Source organism: Bombina bombina, chromosome 6 (genome assembly GCF_027579735.1).
Source record: "Bombina bombina isolate aBomBom1 chromosome 6, aBomBom1.pri, whole genome shotgun sequence".
In the NCBI taxonomy this organism is placed as follows: domain Eukaryota; kingdom Metazoa; phylum Chordata; class Amphibia; order Anura; family Bombinatoridae; genus Bombina; species Bombina bombina.
This window is the reverse complement of record NC_069504.1, coordinates 839,255,992-839,278,641: the sequence shown is the minus strand read 5'-3', so window position 1 is coordinate 839,278,641 and position 22,650 is coordinate 839,255,992. Positions and strand designations below refer to the sequence as shown.

General features: G+C 41.1%; 1 protein-coding gene across 5 annotated transcripts in view; it reads left to right on the top strand.

The window, feature by feature from the left end:
* GMCL1 (germ cell-less 1, spermatogenesis associated) overlaps nt 1-22,650 on the top strand; it is a 509,303-nt gene that overhangs the window by 29,454 nt on the left and 457,199 nt on the right. For all 5 annotated transcript variants that reach the window (XM_053718223.1, XM_053718225.1, XM_053718220.1 and 2 more), the window contains one exon: nt 9,069-9,192. In XM_053718223.1, coding sequence (XP_053574198.1) covers nt 9,069-9,192 — 124 coding nt within the window. The remainder of the gene's footprint in view (nt 1-9,068; nt 9,193-22,650) is intronic.

Sequence of the window (22,650 nt, the reverse complement as noted above, 5' to 3'; positions counted from 1 at the left end):
TGTACTATTTACTCTCTGGCAGAAAAGTGATGAAGATTTCTGCTGAGAGGAAAACGATTTTAGCATGTTGTAACTAAAATCCACTGCTGTTCCCACACAGGACTGATGAGTACCAGAAAACTTCAGTTGGGGGGGGGGGGAACAGTTTGCAGGCTTAACTGCATTAAGGTATGTTTCAGTCATCTTTTTTTTCTAGTCAAGACACGATAATGGTAGAAGACTGACAGGAATCCCCATGAGGGAAGGGTAAGCCATATTCTGAGACTTAGTATAGAATAAGGGCTTATTTAACAGGGCTCAATAGGCTGGTGGACACTGTGAAAGGGCAATCGATTATTTTATTCAGCAAATACTCATTGGTAGACACTTTTAAACACCTTTTGGTGTGTTTATTAAGGAGTTTTTTATCCACATGGCATATATTTAGTCACCTAAGTATGACTTTGAGGGCCTCACAACTCCGGAGTGGAGTGGGAGGGGCCCTAATTTCGCGCCTCTGTTGCGAGTTCATTTCTCCAGACAGTTCATGCTGCTTCACATGGAGGGTCCAGAGACTGCTTGAGGGACTCACAGAAGCTGTTTTTCCCCTAAACTAATCCATAAGGGAAGGTAGGGCCACAGCAGACTGCTATGGCAAGGTGCTGTAGTTTTGAAACCGGTTGTGGACTTTAGACTGCACCGGTTTGGGCATTAAGGGGTTAATCAGGCTGAAACTTGGTGTGCAATCATATCGAAGCATTAGGCACATACTGTGAAAATTTCAGAAGATTTGGTGCATTTTTCACTGTTTTGTAAAATTGTGTGCGCTTTTTATTTCTTAAAGGCACAGTACCGTTTTTTTTTCAAATTGTGTTTTTTATTTGATTAAAGTGTTTTCCAAGCCTGTTTGCATTTAATACTAATCTGTTTGACATGTCTGACACTAAGGAAAAGCCTTGCTCTATGTGTTCAGTAGCCATGGTGGAACCTCCACTCAAAATGAGTGATTTAAAGATCATATTGTGTCACTTAAAAATGTAGCCCAAGATGATTCTATGACGGAAGGTAATGAAGATAGTCCACCTTCCTCTCCCCAAGTGTCACCACCAGTTACGCCCGCGCAAGCAATACCTAGTACCTCTAGTGCATTGGCACCTATTACATTGCAACAACTAGCGACAGTTATGGATAATTCCCTTGCGGCCTTTCTATCCAAACTGCCAGTTTTTCCTACAAAGCGAGATAGCTCTGTTTTAAGAACAGATTATGAGCAGTCGGAAGCTTTGGGAGGTTTATCTGACGTACCCTCACAACACTCTGATGTAGGGGCGAGGGATGTGATGTCTGAGGGAGAAATTTCTGACTCAGGAAAGGTTTCTCAACGGGCAGATTCAGATTCATTAGCTTTTAAATTTAAATTGGAACACCTCCGCGTATTGCTTAGGGAGGTTCTATCCACTCTGGATGATTGTGACCCTATGGTGGTTCCAGAGAAATTGTGTAAAATGGACAAATACCTAGAGGTCCCTGTATACACTGATGCGTTTCCGATCCCTAAAAGGGTTGCGGATATTGTTACCAGGGAGTGGGAAAGACCAGGTGTCCCTTTTGTTCCCCCTCCTATTTTTAAGAAAATGTTCCCCATTACTGACCCCAGGCAGGACTCGTGGCAGACGGTCCCTAAGGTAGAGGGAGCAGTTTCTACGCTGGCTAAGCGCACAACTTTTCCAATTGAAGACAGTTGTGCTTTTAAAGATCCTATGGATAAAAAATTAGAAGGTTTACTAAAGAAAATTTTTGTTCAACAAGGGTTCCTTCTACAACCGATCGCCTGCATTATTCCTGTAACTACTGCAGCGGCTTTCTGGTTTGAGGCGCTGGAGGAGTCGCTCCAGACGGAGACCTCATATGACGAAATTATGGATAGAATTAAAGCTTTAAAACTGTCTAATTCTTTTATCACAGATGCCGCTTTGCAATTAGCTAAATTAGCGGCAAAAAATTCAGGTTTCGCCATTATGGCGCGCAGAGCGCTTTGGCTCAAGTCATGGTCGGCCGATGTGTCGTCCAAATCAAAATGACTAAATATCCCTTTCAAGGGAAAGTCCCTTTTCGGGCCCGAGTTGAAAAAGATTATTTCGGATATCACCGGGGGAAAGGGCCATGCTCTCCCTCAAGATAGGCCTTTTAAGGCTAAAAATAAGGCTAATTTTCGTTCCTTTCGCAACTTCAGGAGCGGTCCTGCTTCAACCTCTGCAACCGCAAAGCAAGAGGGTAAGGCTTCACAGCCCAAGGCAACCTGGAAGCCTTTGCAGGGCTGGAACAAGGGTAAACAGGCCAAGATGCCTGCAGCTGCTACTAAGACAGCATGAAGGGGTAGCCCCCGATCCAGGACCGGATCTGGTAGGTAGCAGACTCTCTCTCTTCGCTCAGGCTTGGGCAAGGGATGTTCACGATTCCTGGGCATTAGAGATCATTACTCAGGGATATCTTCTAGAATTCATGGACTCCCCTCCAAGGAGAACATTCCACATTTCTCGTCTGTCTACAGACCAGACAAAGAAAGAGGCGTTCTTACGCTGTGTAGAAGATCTACTCAAGATGGGAGTGATATGTCCAGTTCCAATTACAGAACAAGGACTGGGTTTTTACTCAAACCTGTTTGTGGTTCCCAAAAAGGAAGGAACTTTCAGGCCAATCCTGGATCTAAAAATTCTAAACAAATTCCTCAGAGTTCCATCATTCAAGATGGAGACCATTCGGACAATCTTACCTATGATCCAGGAAGGTCAATATATGACTACTGTGGATCTAAAGGATGCGTACCTACATATTCCTATCCACAAAGATCATCATCGGTTCCTAAGGTTCGCCTTTCAGGACAAGCATTACCAGTTTGTGGCCCTTCCCTTCGGGTTGGCCACCGCTCCCAGAATTTTCACAAAAGTGCTAGGGTCCCTTCTGGCGGTACTAAGACCGTGGGGCATTGCAGTAGCACCTTATTTGGACGACATCTTAATACAGGCGTCGTCATTTCCCAGAGCCAAGGCTCATACGGAGATTGTTCTGGCCTTTCTAAGGTCTCACGGGTGGAAGGTGAACACCGAAAAAAGTTCTCTGTCCCCGCTCACAAGGGTTCCCTTCCTGGGAACATTAATAGACTCGGTAGAAATTAAAATATTTCTGACGGAGGTCAGAAAATTAAAGCTTTTAACTACTTGCCGAGTTCTTCATTCCATTCCTCGGCCATCTGTAGCTCAGTGCATGGAGGTAATCGGATTAATGGTAGCGGCAATGGACGTAGTCCCTTTTGCTCGAATACATCCAAGACCACTGCAACTGCGCATGCTCAAACAGTGGAATGGAGATTATGCAGATTTGTCTCCTCAAATACAACTGGACCAGAAAACCAGAGACTCTCTTCTCTGGTGGTTGTCTCAGGATCACCTGTCTCAGGGAATATGCTTCCACAGACCGGAGTGGATCATTGTAACGACCGATGCCAGTCTGTTAGGCTGGGGGGCGGTCTGGGACTCCCTGAAAGCTCAGGGCTTATGGTCTCAGGAAGAGTCTCTTCTCCCGATAAACATTTTGGAACTGAGAGCGATATTCAATTCGCTTTAGGCATGGCCTCAACTAGCGGCGGCCAAATTCATCAGATTTCAGTCGGACAACATCACGACTGTGGCGTATATCAATCATCAGGGGGGAACAAAGAGTTCCCTAGCGATGAAGGAAGTCGCCAAAATAATCAGGTGGGCGGAGGATCACTCCTGCCATCTATCTAAAATTCACATCCCAGGAGTAGACAACTGGGAGGCGGATTTTCTAAGTCGTCAGACTTTTCACCCGGGGGAGTGGGAACTCCACCCGGAGGTTTTTGCTCAGCTGACCCAGCTATGGGGCATTCTAGAATTGGATCTGATGGCGTCCCGTCAGAACTCCAAACTTCCTCTCTACGGATCCGGGTCCAGGGACCCCAAGGCGGCATTGATAGATGCTCTAGTAGCGCCTTGGTCCTTCAATCTGGCTTATGTCTTTCCACCGTTTCCCCTTCTCCCTCGTCTGGTAGCCAGAATCAAGCAGGAGAAGGCTTCGGTAATTCTGATAACGCCTGCGTGGCCACGCAGGACTTGGTATGCAGACCTAGTGGACATGTCATCTGTTCCGCCATGGACACTGCCAATGAGGCAGGATCTTCTAATACAGGGTCCATTCAAGCATCCAAATCTAGTTTCTCTGCGGCTGACTGCTTGGAGATTGAACGCTTAATTCTATCTAAGCGTGGTTTCTCGGAATCAGTTATAGATACTCTGATTCAGGCTAGAAAGCCTGTCACCAGGAAAATTTACCATAAGATATGGCGGAAATATCTTTGTTGGTGTGAATCCAAGAATTACTCGTGGAGTAAGATTAGGATTCCAAGGATATTGTCTTTTCTCCAAGAAGGATTGGAGAAAGGTTTGTCAGCTAGTTCCTTAAAGGGACATATATCTGCTCTGTCTATTCTTTTACACCAGCATCTGGCGGAGGTACCAGACGTGCAAGCGTTTGCTCAGGCTTTAGTCAGAATCAAGCCTGTCTATAAACCTGTGGCTCCTCCATGGAGTCTAAATTTAGTTCTTTCAGTTCTTCAAGGGGTTCCGTTTGAACCTTTACATTCCATAGATATTAAGTTATCTTCTTGGAAAGTTTTGTTTTTGGTAGCTATATCTTCTGCTCGAAGAGTTTCTGAATTGTTTGCTTTGCAGTGTAATTCACCCTATCTGGTGTTCCATGCAGATAAGGTAGTTTTACGTACCAAACCTGGTTTTCTTCCTAAGGTTGTTTCTAATAAGAATATTAACCAGGTAATCATTGTTCCTTCCCTCTGTCCTAATCCAGCTTCTAAGAAGGAACGGCTATTACACAATCATGATGTGGTTCGTGCTTTGAAATTCTATTTACAAGCAACTAAAGATTTCAGACAAACATCATCCTTGTTTGTCGTTTATTCTGGTAAGAGGAGAGGTCAGAAAGCGACTGCTACCTCTCTTTCCTTCTGGCTGAAAAGCATCATCCGATTGGCTTATGAGACTGCTGGGCAGCAGCCTCCTGAACGAATTACAGCTCATTCCACCAGAGCTGTGGCTTCCACATGGGCTTTCAAGAATGAGGCTTCTGTTGAACAGATTTGTAAGGCAGCGACTTGGTCTTCACTGCATACTTTTGCCAAATTTTACAAATTCGATACTTTTGCTTCTTCGGAGGCTATTTTTGGGAGAAAGGTTTTGCAAGCAGTGGTGCCTTCCGTTTAAGGTACCTGTCTTGTTCCCTCCCTTCATCCGTGTCCTAAAGCTTTGGTATTGGTATCCCACAAGTAAGGATGAATCCGTGGACTGGATACACCGCAAGAGAAAGTAATTTATCAGGTAAGCATAAATTCTGTTTTTTATCCGTTGCCCGCAGTTTTTTCTCCCATAAACTAATACAAATACTCAGTGCAAGGACAGAACGGAGAAATTTTACTCTAATTCCACCTCACCACACATAGGCAGGCACAGCAAGCCATGCACTGACTTTGAAAGTACTGTAACTCCCTGGAAGCCTTAACAAACACCTAACACATGCGGAATATAAACCACCATCCTCCCCACATTGCAATAACTAATAAAAGTATTAAACCCTAATCCACCAACCCCCACATCGCAAACTACCTAATAAACATACTAACCGCCAAACCGCCATCCCCCCACATCGCTAACTACCTTATAAATGTATTAACCCCAATCCGCCAACCCCTTACAACGCAAAGTACCTAATTACACTATTAACCTCTAAACCGCCATCCCACCACATCGCAATAAATAATAAAAGTATCAACCCCTAAACCACCAAGCCCCACAACGCAAACTATCTAATAAATGTATTAACCCCTAATTTGCCAACCCCCCACAACGCAAAGTACCTAATTAACCTATTAACCCCTAAACCACCATCCACCCACATTGCAAACTACTCCCCACAACGCAAGTATTAAAAAAAATTAAAAAATAAAAATAAAGGGTTGGGGGCTTATTTAACATCCCTAACTTAACCCCAATTAAAATACACTTACATAAAATAAAAAAATACTAACTACATTAAAAAATGAATTAAAAATCAGAAACAATAAGAAACATAAATTACTAAAAAAAACTAACATTACATTAAAATAAAAAACCTAACATTACAAAATAAAAATGCTAAGATTACAAAAATAAAAAAAACCTAACATTACAGAAAATAACAAACGAAATTCTCCAAAATAAAAAGTTATTCATATCCCCATAATAGGTACTCACCATTGACGAAGTCTGCCGATCCATCTTCTTCCAGGCGGCGAAAGGTTTTCATCCAGGCGGCTTCTTTGATGTTTGATGATTTTTTTATATGCACTGATGACACTTATGATGATGTATTGGGGTTGTAGTTACTCATTGTAGATTGTTTTATGATGATCAGTTTCTTTAGCCTGAAGAAACTTCTTTTTTAAGCCGAGAAACACATTGCTATGTTTTAAATAAAATGTATTTTTAGCACACTCCTCTGGCTGGCACAGCTTCCATAACATTTGGGACCCTGGTGGAGCCTTTACTTTGTCGCAAGTTGGCGCCGTGGAGTGCTGTCTATTCTAATACGGGGGTGAGCCCGCTGGATAACTCAGAGGATCTGGCCTGTATATTTTGTACTAACACCAGTGCCTTCATATATGTGAGTGAGACTATGCGTACTATATTCTGTGTATCTATGACAAACTTATTTATATGACTGCACCGTGAGGCGCCTTCTTTTTATTGTTGTTTTCCAGAGTTCAAAACTGCGTACCTGTTCTTTCAAGAAGGTGAAGCCCATGGTGTATTTTTGAAAGCCTTATCTGGTGAATTGTGGACCGTGTATTTGTGATTTCACATTTATAACTTTTTAATCCCCTCTGGTGTTACAAACTCCCCCAATTTTTTTAAATTTTTGTTTTAACCTGTTATTTGCTTGCTGTACTTGGCTCACTGGATAAATTCTGTATTTGATTATGCTAAGACTGTAGTATAAGAGGGCATGTAAATCGAACCTTTGTATGGTCTGGCAGCTTTCCTTAAAGGGACATTGTACACTACATTTTTCTTTGCATACATGTTTTGAAGATGACACATTTATATGGCCCACCTGGGGGTGTTTTTGCAACAATTTTATAGTTTTGCTTATTTTTTTTAATAACATTGTGCTGATTTTCAGACTCCTAACCGAGCCCCAAAGTAACAGATGTATACGCACATTTACAGACTCCTGCTGACTCCAGTTTGTGTAATCTGTCTTTTCATATGCAGGGGGGAGGGTCTGCTCTTTCTGCTTTTCCAGCCCCTTTACTGAGTGTCGCAGCCTATCCTCATCAACAGTGCTAAACTGTGAGCTTCTAAGTACATTTTTAAAAAGGTTTTATACTAGATTTTTAGATCAGTATTTGTGCATATTATTTATAGTTGTATCTATTACATGCAGTTCTATGAAGATTGGTGTATACTGTCCCTCTAAGGTCAAAATAGCTGTTTGTGTACATGCTTGTTGGCCTAGGCACTTATGGTATTTGTCCACCAAAAAAGTCTAGAAACCATGTTAAACGATCTTTCACAAACTAAAGGTACATCACCTCAGAAGTTTTTTTTTAAAGCACATGGACAATCAGGGTTATTGTATACCAACAAACTGTATAAATATATAGATAGCACCATGTTTCTCCAAATTGTATAAAGCTTTATTCAATCATCACATACACACATTGATTAAGAACTAATTTTTAGAGAAGATTATTTGTAAGGAGTGCTCATTTTGTGAATATATTTTAAATGAGGCTATGATGGATAAGGTGTCTGTTTTGCTATGTGAAAGGTACACCGAACCCAATTTTTTTCTTTAATGATTCAGATAGAGCATGACATTTTAATCAACTTAATAATTTACTCCTATTATCAATTTTTCTTCGTTCTCTTGCTATCTTTATTTTAAAAGCAGGAATGTAAATCTTAGCGACAAGCCCATTTTAGGTTCAGCACCATGGATAGCGCTTGCTTATTGGAGGCTTAAAGGGACAGTCTAGGCCAAAATAAACTTTCATGATTCAGATAGAGCATGTAATTTTAAACAATTTTCCAATTTACTTTTATCACCAATTTTGCTTTGTTCTCTTGGTATTCTTAGTTGAAAGCTTAACCTAGGAGGTTCATATGCTAATTTCTTAGAACTTGAAGGCCACCTCTTTTCAGAATGCATTTTAACAGTTTTTCACCACTAGATGGTGTTAGTTCACGTATTTCATATAGATAACACTGTGCTCGTGCACGTGAAGTTATCTGGGAGCAGGCACTGATTGGCTAAACTGCAAGTCTGTCAAAAGAACTGAAATAAAGGGGCAGTTTGCAGAGGCTTAGATACAAGATAATCACAGAGGTTAAAAGTATATTAATATAACTGTGTTGGTTATGCAAAACTGGGGAATGGGTAATAAAGGGATTATCTATCTTTTAAAACAATAAAAATTCTGGTGTAGACTGTCCCTTTAAATTTACCCACCAATAATCAAGCATAACCCAGGTTCTCAACCAAAAATGGTCCGACTCCTATGCATCACATTCCAGCTTTTTAAATAAAGATAGCAAGAGAACGAAGACATATTAATAATAGGAGTAAAATAGAAAGTTGCTTAAAATTGCATGCTCTATCTGAATCATGGAGGTTTAGTGTCCCTTTAAGTAATTGCAGGATAGGCTAATTTTAAATTAAGGGGCTAGCACCTAATCAGATTTCAGAACTACTGATTTCATCTACATATATCAGTCAGTGTTCACAAGCTGTTTCCTTTTAAAAAAAATAACTTCCCCTCCACAAATTTCATTTTTTTTCCACTAAGGTTAATCATCTCTAAGTGCACTTATGACTTTAGAATGCCATTAACTTTTTTCTTAATGTGTATGAGATTGGTATATTTAATATAACATTGTTACTAATATACCAGTAACTAAACTATATACACTGCTTAATTAAATTTTATATAAAAAACAATTTCTTACTATTTATAGGAAAAAATTGAAATGTACATCTAAGTATATTTATCAGACCCTGTTCCTGAATGGTGAAAACAGTGATATAAAGATTTGTGCTCTTGGTCAAGAATGGAACTTGCACAAGATCTACCTCTGTCAGGTAATTAATTATTTCTTTTTATGTTGTTACTTAACCCTTTAGCTGTAAATGACGACACCTGGTTATCATCCACACAATGCAGTGCCACTTCTAGGGGTGATCACGGACTCCCAATGCCTATTTAGGCATTTACAAGGTAGCATTGTGGTAGGCCTCATTCACAGCAGTCTGGGTATGTACGTGACGTTGTGGTGACGTCATTAATACACAGAAACCCAGAAGTGTCGGCAGCAATGTAAGAGTAGAAAGGAGCTGGATAGGGGGTAATATTAAACCCCCTCACAACTCCTACAAACTTGCAAGACCCACCATTTAAAAGGAATTTGCCTGGCCTTTCAAATCGTATATGTCGTGTGGGGAACTATAGTAAGCACAATTTTATAAAAATAAAGACCCCCCCCACATATGCGTCGCTATCTGACTGCAGCAGGTGATCAAAAAAGCACAGAGATCCCCAAGACCCATTATTTTTAAGAGCAGAACCCCCTCTTAGAAATATATGCACTTTATTAAGGGGTTAATAGCCAAGTGATCACTGTGGTGAATAAATGTCCATTTGTTTGCATAGAGATTTATCTGAGCCCCTATGTGTAGATCAAACTTACACAACTAGCTGATCCCCCATGTGATCCATCCCTCCTCTTACATTTTACCCATGCCATGACAAACCCCCTACCCCGCTCATGGCAGGCACAGAACTGCTTCTCCATTTGCGATCCCAGACTCACAATGCCAGTTAGCCTCCTGTGGCCCCTGGAACTGCTGGAAGATGCCAGTAGTGCATATACATATGTGACTGGCTCCCCAGCTACATTCTTATCTAGAGCGGCACCGCAACACACCATTGCCTATTTATTTAATCCATGTGTAGGGTATTAAACGCATAAATAAAATAAACTGTCTTGTTTAAATATGTATTTTGAAGGGATTTATGAATTGACTTATACAAAACAGGGCTTTAGCAGTCGTTCTGTTGTAGTGTAAGCAGCAAGCCCTGTACATCATGTAAGAGCAACTAATGTCTGAAATTACTCAGATAAGTAGAACAATAGTGACCTCTACAGGTACAGTGAAAAATCATTAGGAAAACCATTCTGTCGTTCTATATTATAGTCCTCCCATTCTCCCCTAGTATACTATTTACCAACAAGTAGGTAGAGAACAGCAGACAGCAGAATGCCTTTAACAATCTACTTATTTTCTGCTTGCCGAAGCTCAAAGCTGTTTTTGTGTGAAATACTCTTATTTCTTAAAGGGACATAAACCCACATTTTTTCTTTCATGATTTAGAAAGGACGTGCGATTTTAAAGAACTTTCCAATTTACTTCTATTATCTAATCTGCTTAATTCTCTTGATGGCCTTTGTTGAAAAGAATATCTAGATAGGCTCAGTAGCTGCTGATTGGTGGCTACACATAGATACCTTGTCTGATTGGCTCACTCATGTGCATTGATATTTCTTCAACAAAGGATATCTAAAGAATGAAGCAAATTAAATCATAGAAGTAAATTGGAATGCTGTTTAAAACTGTATTCTCTATCTGAATCATGAAAGACTTTTTGGGTTTCATGTCCCTTTAAGTCTTTCCACTGTATAAATGAAAATAAATATATGAGAATTATTGCTTTTTTATATATCCTTCAGAATTTATTCACTGCATACAAAATGAAAGTATAAAAGGGGCATGTACAACTGTCATTTTGTTAGCAAATTGCGTGTTGTTTTTCACTTCAGGGAGAGGCCATATATATATATATATATAATTGAGCGCCTGAACATATCAAGAGGTCATTGTGCAGCGTGTTGCAGGGTTAGAGTTTTGAATTTTACAAACTACACTCCAGCCTTTCTGGGGTCAGTAGAAAAACTAGTTTTCAGATTAAAAGAAAGGAAAAACAAACCATATAAATAATGAGATCACAAACATATTTCTCTTGTAAGGTGTATCCAGTCCACGGATCATCCATTACTTGTGGGATATTCTCCTTCCCAACAGGAAGCTGCAAGAGGATCACCCACAGCAGAGCTGTCTATATAGCTCCTCCCCTAACTGCTAACCCCCAGTCATTCTCTTGCAGCTCTCGACAAGGGAGGTTGCATAGAGGGATGTGGTGACTTAGTGTAGTTTATCTTCAATCAAAAGTTTGTTATTTTTAAATGGTACCGGAGTTGTACTGTTTTTTACCTCAGGCAGAAATTAGAGGAAGTGTTTTGCCTGAGGTTTTTGATGATCTTAGCAGGTTGTAACTAAGATCCACTGCTGTTCTCACACATAACTGAAGAGTATGGGAAAAACTTCAGCTGGGAGAACGGCCTGCAGAATCAACTGCCTTGAGGTATGTTCAGTATATTTTTTTCTAGAGAGATAATAAGAAGTCTATAAAATGCTGACAGTGCCTGATATATTTGAGGTAAGCCTGATTGCAGTGATTTAATAACGACTGGCATCATGCTTGCAGTAAAGGGTAATTTTCATGTTAATTGCTCTAATAACTTAGTATGTGAAACGTTTACATGTAATATAAGGAACGTTTTTTTACTGAGGGTGCTAAATCTTTATTTGGGGCCTAGTTTTTCCACATGGCTGTTATTTGACTCCTAGGAGTAGTTTTTTAGGCCCTCTGACTTTCAGTGCATGATGGGAGGGGCCTATTTTCGCGCTCTAATTGCGCAGTAACTTTTCAACTCTGAGACATCCAGCTTCCCTGAAGGAGTCCCTGACATATTGGACCTCTCTAAAGGGTTTTTGTGCCTACAAAAGTCGTTTTATGGGAAGGTAGGAGCCACAGTAGAGCTGTGGCAGTTTGCCTGTGACTGTTATAACGTTTTTAACGTTTTTTGGCTTTGTTTTTGAGCCTGAGGGGTTAATCATCCATTTGCAAGTGGGTGCAATGCTATTTTACCCTAGTACATACACTGTTAAAATTTCATAGAGTTAACTGCTTTTTTTCACTGTTTTGCAGTTTTTGTGTTTGTTTTTTTCTCTTAATGGTACAGTACCGTTTTTTTTATTTTGCTTTTTTACATTAATTAAAGTGTTTTCAAAGCTTGCTGGTCTCATTACTAGTCTGTTAAACATGTCTGACATAGAGGAAACTCCTTGTTCATTATATTTAGAAGCCATTGTGGAACCCCCTCTTAGAATGTGTACCAAATGCACTGATCTTACTTTAAGTTATAAAGATCATATTCTGGCTTTAAAAGATTTATCACCAGAGGAAACTGACAAGGGGGAAGTTATGCCGACTAACTCTCCTCACGTGTCAGAACCTATGACTCCCGCTCAAGAGGCGCCAAGTACATCTAGAGCGCCCATAGCGTTTACCTTACAAGACATGGCGGCAGTTATGGATAATACCCTTACAGCGGTATTGTCCAAACTACCAGGGTTACAAGGAAAGCGAGACAGCTCTGGGGCTTTGAAAAATACAGAGCACTCTGACATTTAGTAGCTATGTCTGATATCCCCTTACAATATGCAGAAGCTGAGGAAGGAGAGCTTCTATCTGTGGGTGATTTTTTTGACTCAGGAAAGATAATTCAACCTGATTCTGATATGTCTAAATTTAAATTTAAGCTTGAACACCTCCGCATGTTGCTCAGGGAGGTTTTAGCTGCTCTGAATGACTGTGACTCCATTATGGTCCCAGAGAAATTGTGTAGATTGGATAAATACTATGCAGTGCCTGTTTACACTGATGTTTTTCCAATACCTAAGAGGTTTTCAGAAATTATTGCTAAGGAATGGGATAGACCAGGTGTACCGTTCTCTCCCCCTCCTGTTTTTAAAAAGATGTTTCCCATAGATGCCGCTACACGGGAATTATGTCAAACGGTCCCTAAGGTGGAGGGAGCAGTCTCTACCCTAGCTAAGCGTACAACTATCCCAGTCGAGGACAGTTGTGCTTTCCTAGATCCAATGGATAAAAAGTTAGAGGGTTACCTTAAGAAAATGTTTATTCAACAGGGTTTTATTCTCCAGCCTCTTGCATGCATTGCCCCTTTCACTGCTGCTGTGGCCTTCTGGTTTGAGTCTCTGGAAGAGGCTCTACAGGTAGAAACCCCATTGGATGATATACTTGACAAGCTTAAAGCTCTTAAGCTAGCCAATTCATTTGTTTCTGACGCCGTTGTTCATTTAACCAAACTAACGGCTAAGAACTCTGTTTTTGCTATTCAAGCGCGTAGGGCGTTATGGCTTAAATCCTGGTCAGCTAACGTTACTTCAAAGTCTAAACTTCTCAACATTCCTTCAAGGGGCAGACCCTATTCGGGCCCGGACTGAAGGAGATCATTTCTGATATTACTAGAGGAAAAGGTCACGCCCTTCCTCAGGATAGGTCCAACAAATTAAGGACCAAACAGACTAATTTTCGTGCCTTTCGAAACTTCAAGACTGGCACAGCATCAACTTCCTCTAATACAAAACAAGAGGGAAATTTTGCCCAGTCCAAGCCGGTCTGGAGACCTAACCAGGCTTGGAACAAAGGAAGGCAGGCCAAAAAGCCTGCTGCTGCCTCTAAGACAGCATGAAAGATCAGCGCCCGATCCGGTAACGAATCTAGTAGGGGGCAGATTTTCTCTCTTCGCTCAGGCTTGGGCAAGAGATGTCCAGGATCCCTGGGCGTTGGAAATTGTGTCCCAGGGGTATCTTCTGGACTTCAACGCTTCTTCCCCAAAAGGAAGATTTCACCTCTCACAATTATCTGCAAACCAGATAAAGAGAGAGGCATTCTTACATTGTGTTCAAGACCTCCTAGTTATGGGAGTGATCCACCCAGTTCCAAAGGAAGAACAGGGGCAAGGCTTCTATTCAAATCTGTTTGTGGTTCCCAAGAAAGAGGGAACCTTCAGACCAATCTTAGATCTCAAGATCCTAAACAAATTTCTCAGGGTCCCATCCTTCAAAATGGAAACTATTCGAACCATCCTACCTATGATCCAGGAGGGTCAATATATGACTACCGTGGACTTAAAGGATGCTTATCTTCACATTCCGATACACAGAGATCATCATCGGTTTCTCAGGTTCGCCTTCCTAGACAGGCATTACCAGTTTGTAGCTCTTCCCTTTGGGTTAGCTACGGCACCCGGCACCAAGAATCTTTACGAAGGTTCTGGGGTCACTTCTGGCGGTCCTAAGGCCGTGGGGTATAGCAGTAGCCCCTTACCTAGACGACATTCTGATACAGGTGTCGAATTTTCAAATTGCCAAGTCCCATACGGACATAGTTCTGGCATTCCTGAGGTCTCATGGGTGGAAAGTGAACGAAGAAAAGAGTTCTCTATCCCCTCTCACAAGAGTTTCCTTCCTGGGAACTCTGATAGATTCTGTAGAAATGAAGATTTACCTGACAGAGGACAGGTTGTCAAAACTCAGTGTATGGAAGTAATTGGCTTAATGGTAGCGGCAATGGACATAGTGCCGTTTGCCCGCCTACATCTCAGACCGCTGCAACTCTGCATGCTCAATCAGTGGAATGGGGATTACACGGATTTGTTCCCTCTACTAAATCTGGATCAAGAGACCAGGGATTCTCTTCTCTGGTGGCTATCTCGGGTCCATCTGTCCAAAGGTATGACCTTCCGCAGGCCAGATTGGACAATAGTAACAACAGATGGCAAACCAGAACTGGATCTCATGGCGTCTCGTCAGAACGCCAAGCTTCCTTGTTATGGTTCCAGGTCCAGGGATCCCAAGGCAGCACTGATAGATGCTCTAGCAGTGCCTTGGTCCTTCAACCTGGCTTATGTGTTTCCACCATTTCCTCTGCTCCCTCGTCTGATTGCCAAGATCAAACAGAGAGCTTCAGTGATTTTGATAGCACCTGCGTGGCCTCGCAGGACTTGGTATGCAGATCTGGTGGACATGTCATCCTTTCCACTATGGACTCTGCCTCTGAGACAGGACCTTCTACTTCAGGGTCCTTTCAACCATCCAAATCTAATTTCTCTGCGTCTGACTGCTTGGAGATTGAACGCTTGATTTTATCAAAGCGTGGTTTCTCCGAGTCGGTCATTGATACCTTAATACAGGCGCGAAAGCCTGTCACCAGGAAAATCTATCATAAGATATGGTGTAAATATCTTCATTGGTGTGAATCCAAGGGTTACTCATGGAGTAAAGTCAGGATTCCTAGGATATTATCTTTTCTCCAAGAAGGATTGGAGAAGGGTTTATCAGCTAGTTCCTTAAAGGACAGATTTCTGCTCTGTCTATTCTTTTGCACAAACGTCTGGCTGAGGTTCCAAATGTTCAGGCGTTTTGTCAGGCTCTGGTTAGAAGCAAGCCTGTGTTTAAACCTGTTGCTCCGCCATGGAGTTTAAATTTAGTTCTTAAAGTTCTTCAAGGGGTTCCGTTTGAACCTTTGCATTCCATAGATATTAAGCTCTTATCTTGGAAAGTTCTATTTTTAGTAGCTATCTCCTCGGCTCAAAGAGTTTCGGAGTTATCTGCTTTACAATGTGATTCCCCTTATCTCATTTTCCATGCAGATAAGGTAGTGTTACGTACCAAACCTGGTTTTCTGCCTAAGGTGGTATCTAATAAAAATGTCAATCAGGAGATTGTTGTTCCGTCACTGTGTCCTAATCCTTCTTCAAAGAAGGAACGTCTATTACACAATCTTGACGTGGTTTGTGCTTTGAAGTTTTATTTACAAGCTACTAAAGATTTTCGTCAAACATCTGCATTGTTTGTTGTCCACTCTGGACAGAGGAGAGGCCAAAAGGCTTCGGCAACTTCTCTATCTTTTTGGCTAAGAAGTATAATCCGCTTAGCTTATGAGACTGCTGGCCAGCAGCCTCTTGAAAGAATTACAGCTCATTCTACTAGAGCGGCAGCTTCCACATGGGCTTTTAAGAATGAGGCTTCTGTTGAACAGATTTGTAAGGCGGCGACTTGGTCTTCGCTTCATACTTTTTCTAAATTCTAGAAATTTGATACTTTTGCTTCTTCGGAGGCTATTTTTGGGAGAAAGGTCTTACAGGCATTGGTGCCTTCCGTTTAAGCGCCTGCCTTGTCCCTCCCTTCATCCGTGTCCTATAGCTTTGGTATTGGTATCCCACAAGTAATGGATGATCCGTGGACTGGATACACCTTACAAGAGAACAAAATTTATGCTTACCTGATAAATTTATTTCTCTTGTGGTGTATCCAGTCCACGGCCCACCCTGTCATTTTAAGGCAGGTGTTTTTTATTTTTAAACTACAGTCACCACTGCACCCTATAGTTTCTCCTTTCTCTTTCTTGTCTTCGGTCGAATGACTGGGGGTTGGCAGTTAGGGGAGGAGCTATATAGACAGCTCTGCTGTGGGTGATCCTCTTGCAGCTTCCTGTTGGGAAGGAGAATATCCCACAAGTAATGGATGATCCGTGGACTGGATACACCACAAGAGAAATAAATTTATCAGGTAAGCATAAATTTTGTTTTATTATATTAATATATTTATAAAAATAAAGCCGTTTCAATTTTATTTTAAAGGGATATGAAACCCAAAAATGTTCTTTCATGATTTAAATAGAGCACTTTCTAATTTACTTCTATTATCATTTTTTGTTCTCTTGGTATCTCTTGTTGAAAAGCAGGGACACAAGCTTGGGAGCCGGTCCATTTCTAGAGCACTATATGGCAGCAGTTTTTCAAGAATGTGATTCATTTGTAAGAGCACTAGAGGGCAGCACTATTTCCTGCCATGTAATGCTCCAGATGTCTACCTAGGTATCTCTTCAACACTGAATATCATGGAAATGAAGCAAATTTGATAATAGAAGTAAATTGGAAACTTTTTTAAAATGTAAAGGAATATTTTTGGGTTTCATATGCCTTTAAATTAAAGTGAATCTGAACTTTCAATAAATTTAAAAGCCAGTATCAAATAAAACTCTTAAAAACAGGGGCACTTTAATTCATTAAAGTTTACAAAGATGCTACCTTTTTTAAATACTTACCTTTGCGTTATGGTAAACATAACGCTGATTCTCCGCCCGCAGCTTCTGCCTTCATTAGCATATAGATGACAGATCCGGCTTCCTCCTCACGAGCTGCACGCAAACAATGGGGGCAAACAATGATTGGAGGAAGCCAGATTCGTCATTGTTCTGCTAAAGAGAGCAGGAGATGCGGGCGGAGGATCGTCGTTTTGTTTACCACTTGATACTGGCCTTTAATTCATTAGAGTTTACATTCACTTTAATATACAAACATGAGTTGTGTATCAGCCAATGAGCAATAATAGGATGTGCGTATCAGCCAATGAGCTCAAGTAAGAAGTGACTGTCAGCTAATGGTCATTATTAAGATGTACTGAACTACTACATCTGTAATAGTTTTGAATTAAATTAAAGCCACCTTATACTTAACAATCTTAATGCAAAAAATAATTTACGGGAAAAAAAAATTCATGTTTACATGATGCTTTTTTATATTGACCACAGCCATTTGCCTCTTTTTATATAAATACTGCTACATGCAACACAATAGGTGCTGAACATATCCTAATTAAACAAAGTAAATTACCCTACCAAACCATCTTTTTAAGGGGTGTATTGCTGAGCTACTCTTGATTTGTAACACATTGCACATGTTGCTAACAAAGAAGACAATATTAAAAGGGGCATTAAACACTAAATAAATGCTAGATAGAAGGATGCATTCATATAAATAATTAGTATGAGAATAACATGCATATCTTTCCTAATATATGGACCACAACGTCATTCAATTACTAGTGGGAATATCACTCCAGGCCAGCAGGAGGCAAAGAGCACCACAGCAAAGCTGTTAAAGGGACAGTCTACCATAGAATTGTTATTGTTTTAAAAGATAGATAATCCCCTTATTACCCATTCTCCAGTTTTGCATAACCAACACTATTATATTAATATACTTTTTACCTCTGTGATTACCTTATATCTAGGAACCTTCTTCCAGCCCCCTTATCACATGACTGTGACTGTTTATTATCTATTGTCTTAAATTTAGCATGGTTTTGTGCTAAATCTTAAATAATCCCCTGTGCCTGAACACAGTGTTATCTATATGGCCCACGTGTACTTTCTGTCTCTTTGTGTTGAAAAGAGATTTAAAAAGTCTGTGATAAGAGGCAGCCCTCAAAGGCTTAGAAATTAGCATATGAGCCTACCTATGTTTATTTTAATCTAAGAATACCAAGAGAAAAAGCAAATTTGATGATAAAAGTAAATTGGAAAGTCCTATCTGAATAATGAAAGTTTAATTTATACTAGACTGTCCCTTTAAGTGTCACTCCCCTACCCATAATCCCCAGTCATTCTCTTTGCCTCTGTCAATGGAGGAGGGGAAGTTTGGTGTCTGAAGAAATGAATTCCTTTTTCGAGTACTTTTCCCTGCAAGCAAGGATTTGGGTTTAGCTGAGTCCACGTCAATCTCTTCAGTAGAGTAGTGGTGCTTTTAAGCAGTTAGGAAGTTGTGAGGTAGTCCTTGCTTTGTTTCCTAACACATTTCTGCCCATGGTACAGAAAGCCAGAGTTGTTTACTCTGTTCTTTCTTTTTCGACTACAGGTCTCTGTAAGGAGTATGTGTCCTTTTACACCTTGTGAGCTGTCTTCCTGCCGGACAGCTAGACTGCAGGTAAGTGCTTTTGTCTTCTAGGTCTTGAAGACTTGCACTTCAGAAGAATATTTCATATGCAGTAGATGGGGACATTTTTAAAATGCTTTATACAGGATTCTCTTTGGTAGTGGGCAGGCACATTATGTATGTTGAGACTAGGGGTTAATCTTCCCTTTATTGGGACGTTTTTCCTCTTTGTGCTAATTTTGTTGAAATACTTTATTAGTATGTGTGTGGGGCTTATTTTTTTATACTGGGATTTATGTATAAACTTAAAATTTGGTAGTTGGTTTTCTTTGCTTGCTTAGCTAGAACAGGCTAACTGACAAACGGCTTGAGTTTGAAACCAGCTGCAGCTACTTGCATCTGATGTTGTAGGCAGAGGGAAACGCGCCTTTTACTTGCTGCATAGTTTCTTCTCTCTGCTGTCGGATATTCACGGAGCGGAGCGGCGTCATTGAATTTCAGTCTCTTCAGTGTCGATCTACTATACAATCGTTTTAGAGACTTCTGCCAGCCAAATTGTGGTATTAAAAATTCTTAAAGTGACAGTGTATTTAAAAAAATTCTACAATTTGGGGAATTATTTATTTAGTATTATGGACATTGACCAAGACATTGTTTTTTTGACAAATGCTTGTTATGCCTAGAGGCACAAATTGTTTTGCCTATGCAATTCTGTGCTGCACGCTTAGCTAGAACACATAGATTTAAAGGGACAGTCTACACCAGAATTGTTATTGTTTAAAAAGATAGATAATCCCTTTATTACCCATTCCCCAGTTTTGCATAACCAACACAGTTATATTAATACCATTTTACCTCTGTAATTACCTTGTATCTAAGCCTCTGCAGATTGCCCCTTATCTCAGTGCTTTTGACAGACATGCAGTTTATCCAATCAGTGCAGACTCCTAAATAACTCCATGGGAGTGAGCACAATGTTATCTATATGACACACATGAACTAGTACTGTCTAACACTGAAAAACTTTCAAAATGCTTTGAGCTAAGAGGCGGTTTTCCACGGTTTAGAAATCAGTTTTAGCTTTTCAAAAATACCACCAAGGGAACAAAGCAAATTTAATGATAAAAGTCAATTGGAAAGTTGTTTAAAATTGCATACCCTATATGAATCATGAAAGTTAAATTTTGACCAGACTGTCCCTTTTAAAGATAAATTGTTGCCCTCTGAGCCCAATGTCTCTTAGGATGATGCTGTTCAGGCAATGCCACAGCTTTCTCCTTTAAACATCCCAAGCCTCTATGGCGTCACATACAGTGCCCTGCAGTTCCTCTCAGCCTTCTGGAGGAGTTTATTTGCTTGCAGATTTTGCTGCACAGGTATCTTCTGCGGTATCTGCAGCATTTATCTGCTTTTCCTAAGCTGGGAAAACGCAAGAGGAAAATTAGACATTCAGATAGTAAGGTTTCTGTTCCACATCAGATTTAAGCTTGAACACCTTTGTGTACTGTTAAAGGAGATATTGGCTACTTTTGGATGACTCCGATACTTCTGTCGTTGTCAACCCTAAGAAGTCTAGTAAACTTAACTCCTTAACGACCAGCGTCATATCTTGTACGACGCTGGTCGTTATGCCCTTAAGGATCAGCGACGTACCCTGTCATTAAGGGGTTAATAAATATGATGTTCCTATGATGTTCCTTCCTCTGTGGAAGTTTTTCCTGTCCCAGACCGTGTGACAAAGTTTATTTCACAGGAATGGGAGAAGCCCGTATTTAAAAAGATGTTTCCTGTTGCTGACGCCATTAAAGATTCTTGGGGCACGGTGCCTAAAGTAGAAGGGGCTATTTCTACTGTGGCTAAGAGAACTATGATCCCTATAGAGGATAGCTGCTCCTTTAAGGATTCCATGGACAAAAAGCTGGAAGCTTATTTGAAGAAGATGTATGTTCACAAAGGTCTTTAATGGCAACCTGCAGTTTGTATTGCCACAGTAGCAAGTGCGTCATCTTATTGGTGCAACGCCTTGTCTGAATCAATTTTAGTAGAGTTTCCGTTGGAGGAGATACAAGATAGGATTAAGGATCTCAAACTAGCCAATTCCTTTATTTCTGATGCTAACGTGCAAGTTATTAGACTGGAAGCCAAGATGTCTGGCTTCACTGTCCTAGCCCGCAGGGCATTGTGGCTAAAATCTTGGTCAGCTGATGTTACCTTCAAGTCCAAGCTTCTGGTGCTTCCTTACAAGGGTAAGACCTTGTTCGGACCTGGTCTGGCAGAAATAATTTCTGATATTATGGGTGGAAAAGGGTATTTTCTACCACAAGACAAGAACAGACTCAAAGGACGTCAAAGTAATTTTCGTTCCTTTCGTAACTTCAAAAGTCAAGTCTTCCTCTTCTAAGCAGGAGCAGTCCAAGTCTTCTTGGAAGCCCAATCAGTCTTGGAATAAGGGGAAGCATTTAAAGAAACCCTAAGTTGAGTCTAAGTCAGCATGAAGGGTCGGCCCCCGGTCCGGGATCGGATCAAGTGGGGGGGCAGACTTTCCCTGTTTTGTCAAGCGTGGAGACGAGATGTCCTTGGACTGTGGATATAGTATCTTAGGGTTACAAAATAGAATTCAAAACTTTCTCTCCCAGGGGCAGATTCCACCACTCAAGATTATCTGCAGACCAGTAAAAAAGAGAGGCATTCTTGAAGTGCGTTCAGGACCTTTTCTCCCTGGGAGTGATTGTTCCAGTTCTGTTCGTGGTTCCCAAAAAATAGGGAACTTTTCGACCCATTTTAGACCTAAAGTGCCTCTACAAGTTTCTCAGGGTACCGTCCTTCAAAATGGAAACCATTAGTTCCATTCTTCCTTTGGTCCAAGAGGGTCAGTTCATAACGACCATAGACCTGAAGGACGCGTATCTTCATGTTCCCATCCACAAGGATCATCACAAATTCCTGAGATTCACCTTTCTAGACAAACACTTTCAGTTTCTGGCTCTTCTGTTTGGCCTTGCCACAGCTCCCAGAATTTTTTTTAGAGGTTCTGGGAGCTCTCTTGGCAGTGATCAGGTCTCGGGGAATTGCAGTGGCACCATACCTGGACGACATATTGGTTCAGGCGCCATCTTTTCAACAAGCAAACTCATACAGAGATCTTGTTGTCTTTTCTACGTTCCAACGGTTGGAAAGGGAATCTGGAAAGAGTTCCCTTGTTCCAGCTAAAAGGATGGTTTTCTTTGGGACCATAATAGATTCCCTATCTATGAAAAATTTTCTGACATAGGTCAGAAAATCCACAATTCTCCCCTCTTGCCTCTACAGTCTACTGTTCAGCCATCAGTGGCTCAATGTATGGAGGTAATTGGTCTGATGTTCGCTTCCTGGGTGATTGTGACCACGGGCGGCAGCCTGCTAAGCTGGGGAGCAGTCTGGGACTCGTTAAAGGTGCAGGGACTATGTACTCGGGAGGAGTCTGCTCTCCCAATAAACATCTTGGAGTTGAGAGCGATTTACAATACTCTGATGGCTTGGCCTCAATTGTCCTTAGTCCGGTTTATCAGGTTTCAGTAGGACAACATCACCTCAGTGGCTTACATCAACCACCATGGAGGAACTCTGAGTTTTTTTAGCAATGAAGGAAGTGGCACAGATTATTCAGTGGGCGGATGCTCACAATTGTTGTTTATCTGCCATCCACATTCCTGGAGTGGACAACAGGGAAGCGTATTTCCTGAGCAGACAGACATTTCATCCTGGGGAGTGGGCTCTTCATCCGGAGGTGTTCTCCAGGTTAACACTCAAATGGGGGGTGCCGGTGTTAGATCTGATGGCGTCTCGGCAGAACGCCAAGCTTCCAAGGTACAGCTTAAGGTAAAGAGATCCTCAAGCCTCTCTGATAGATGCTCTG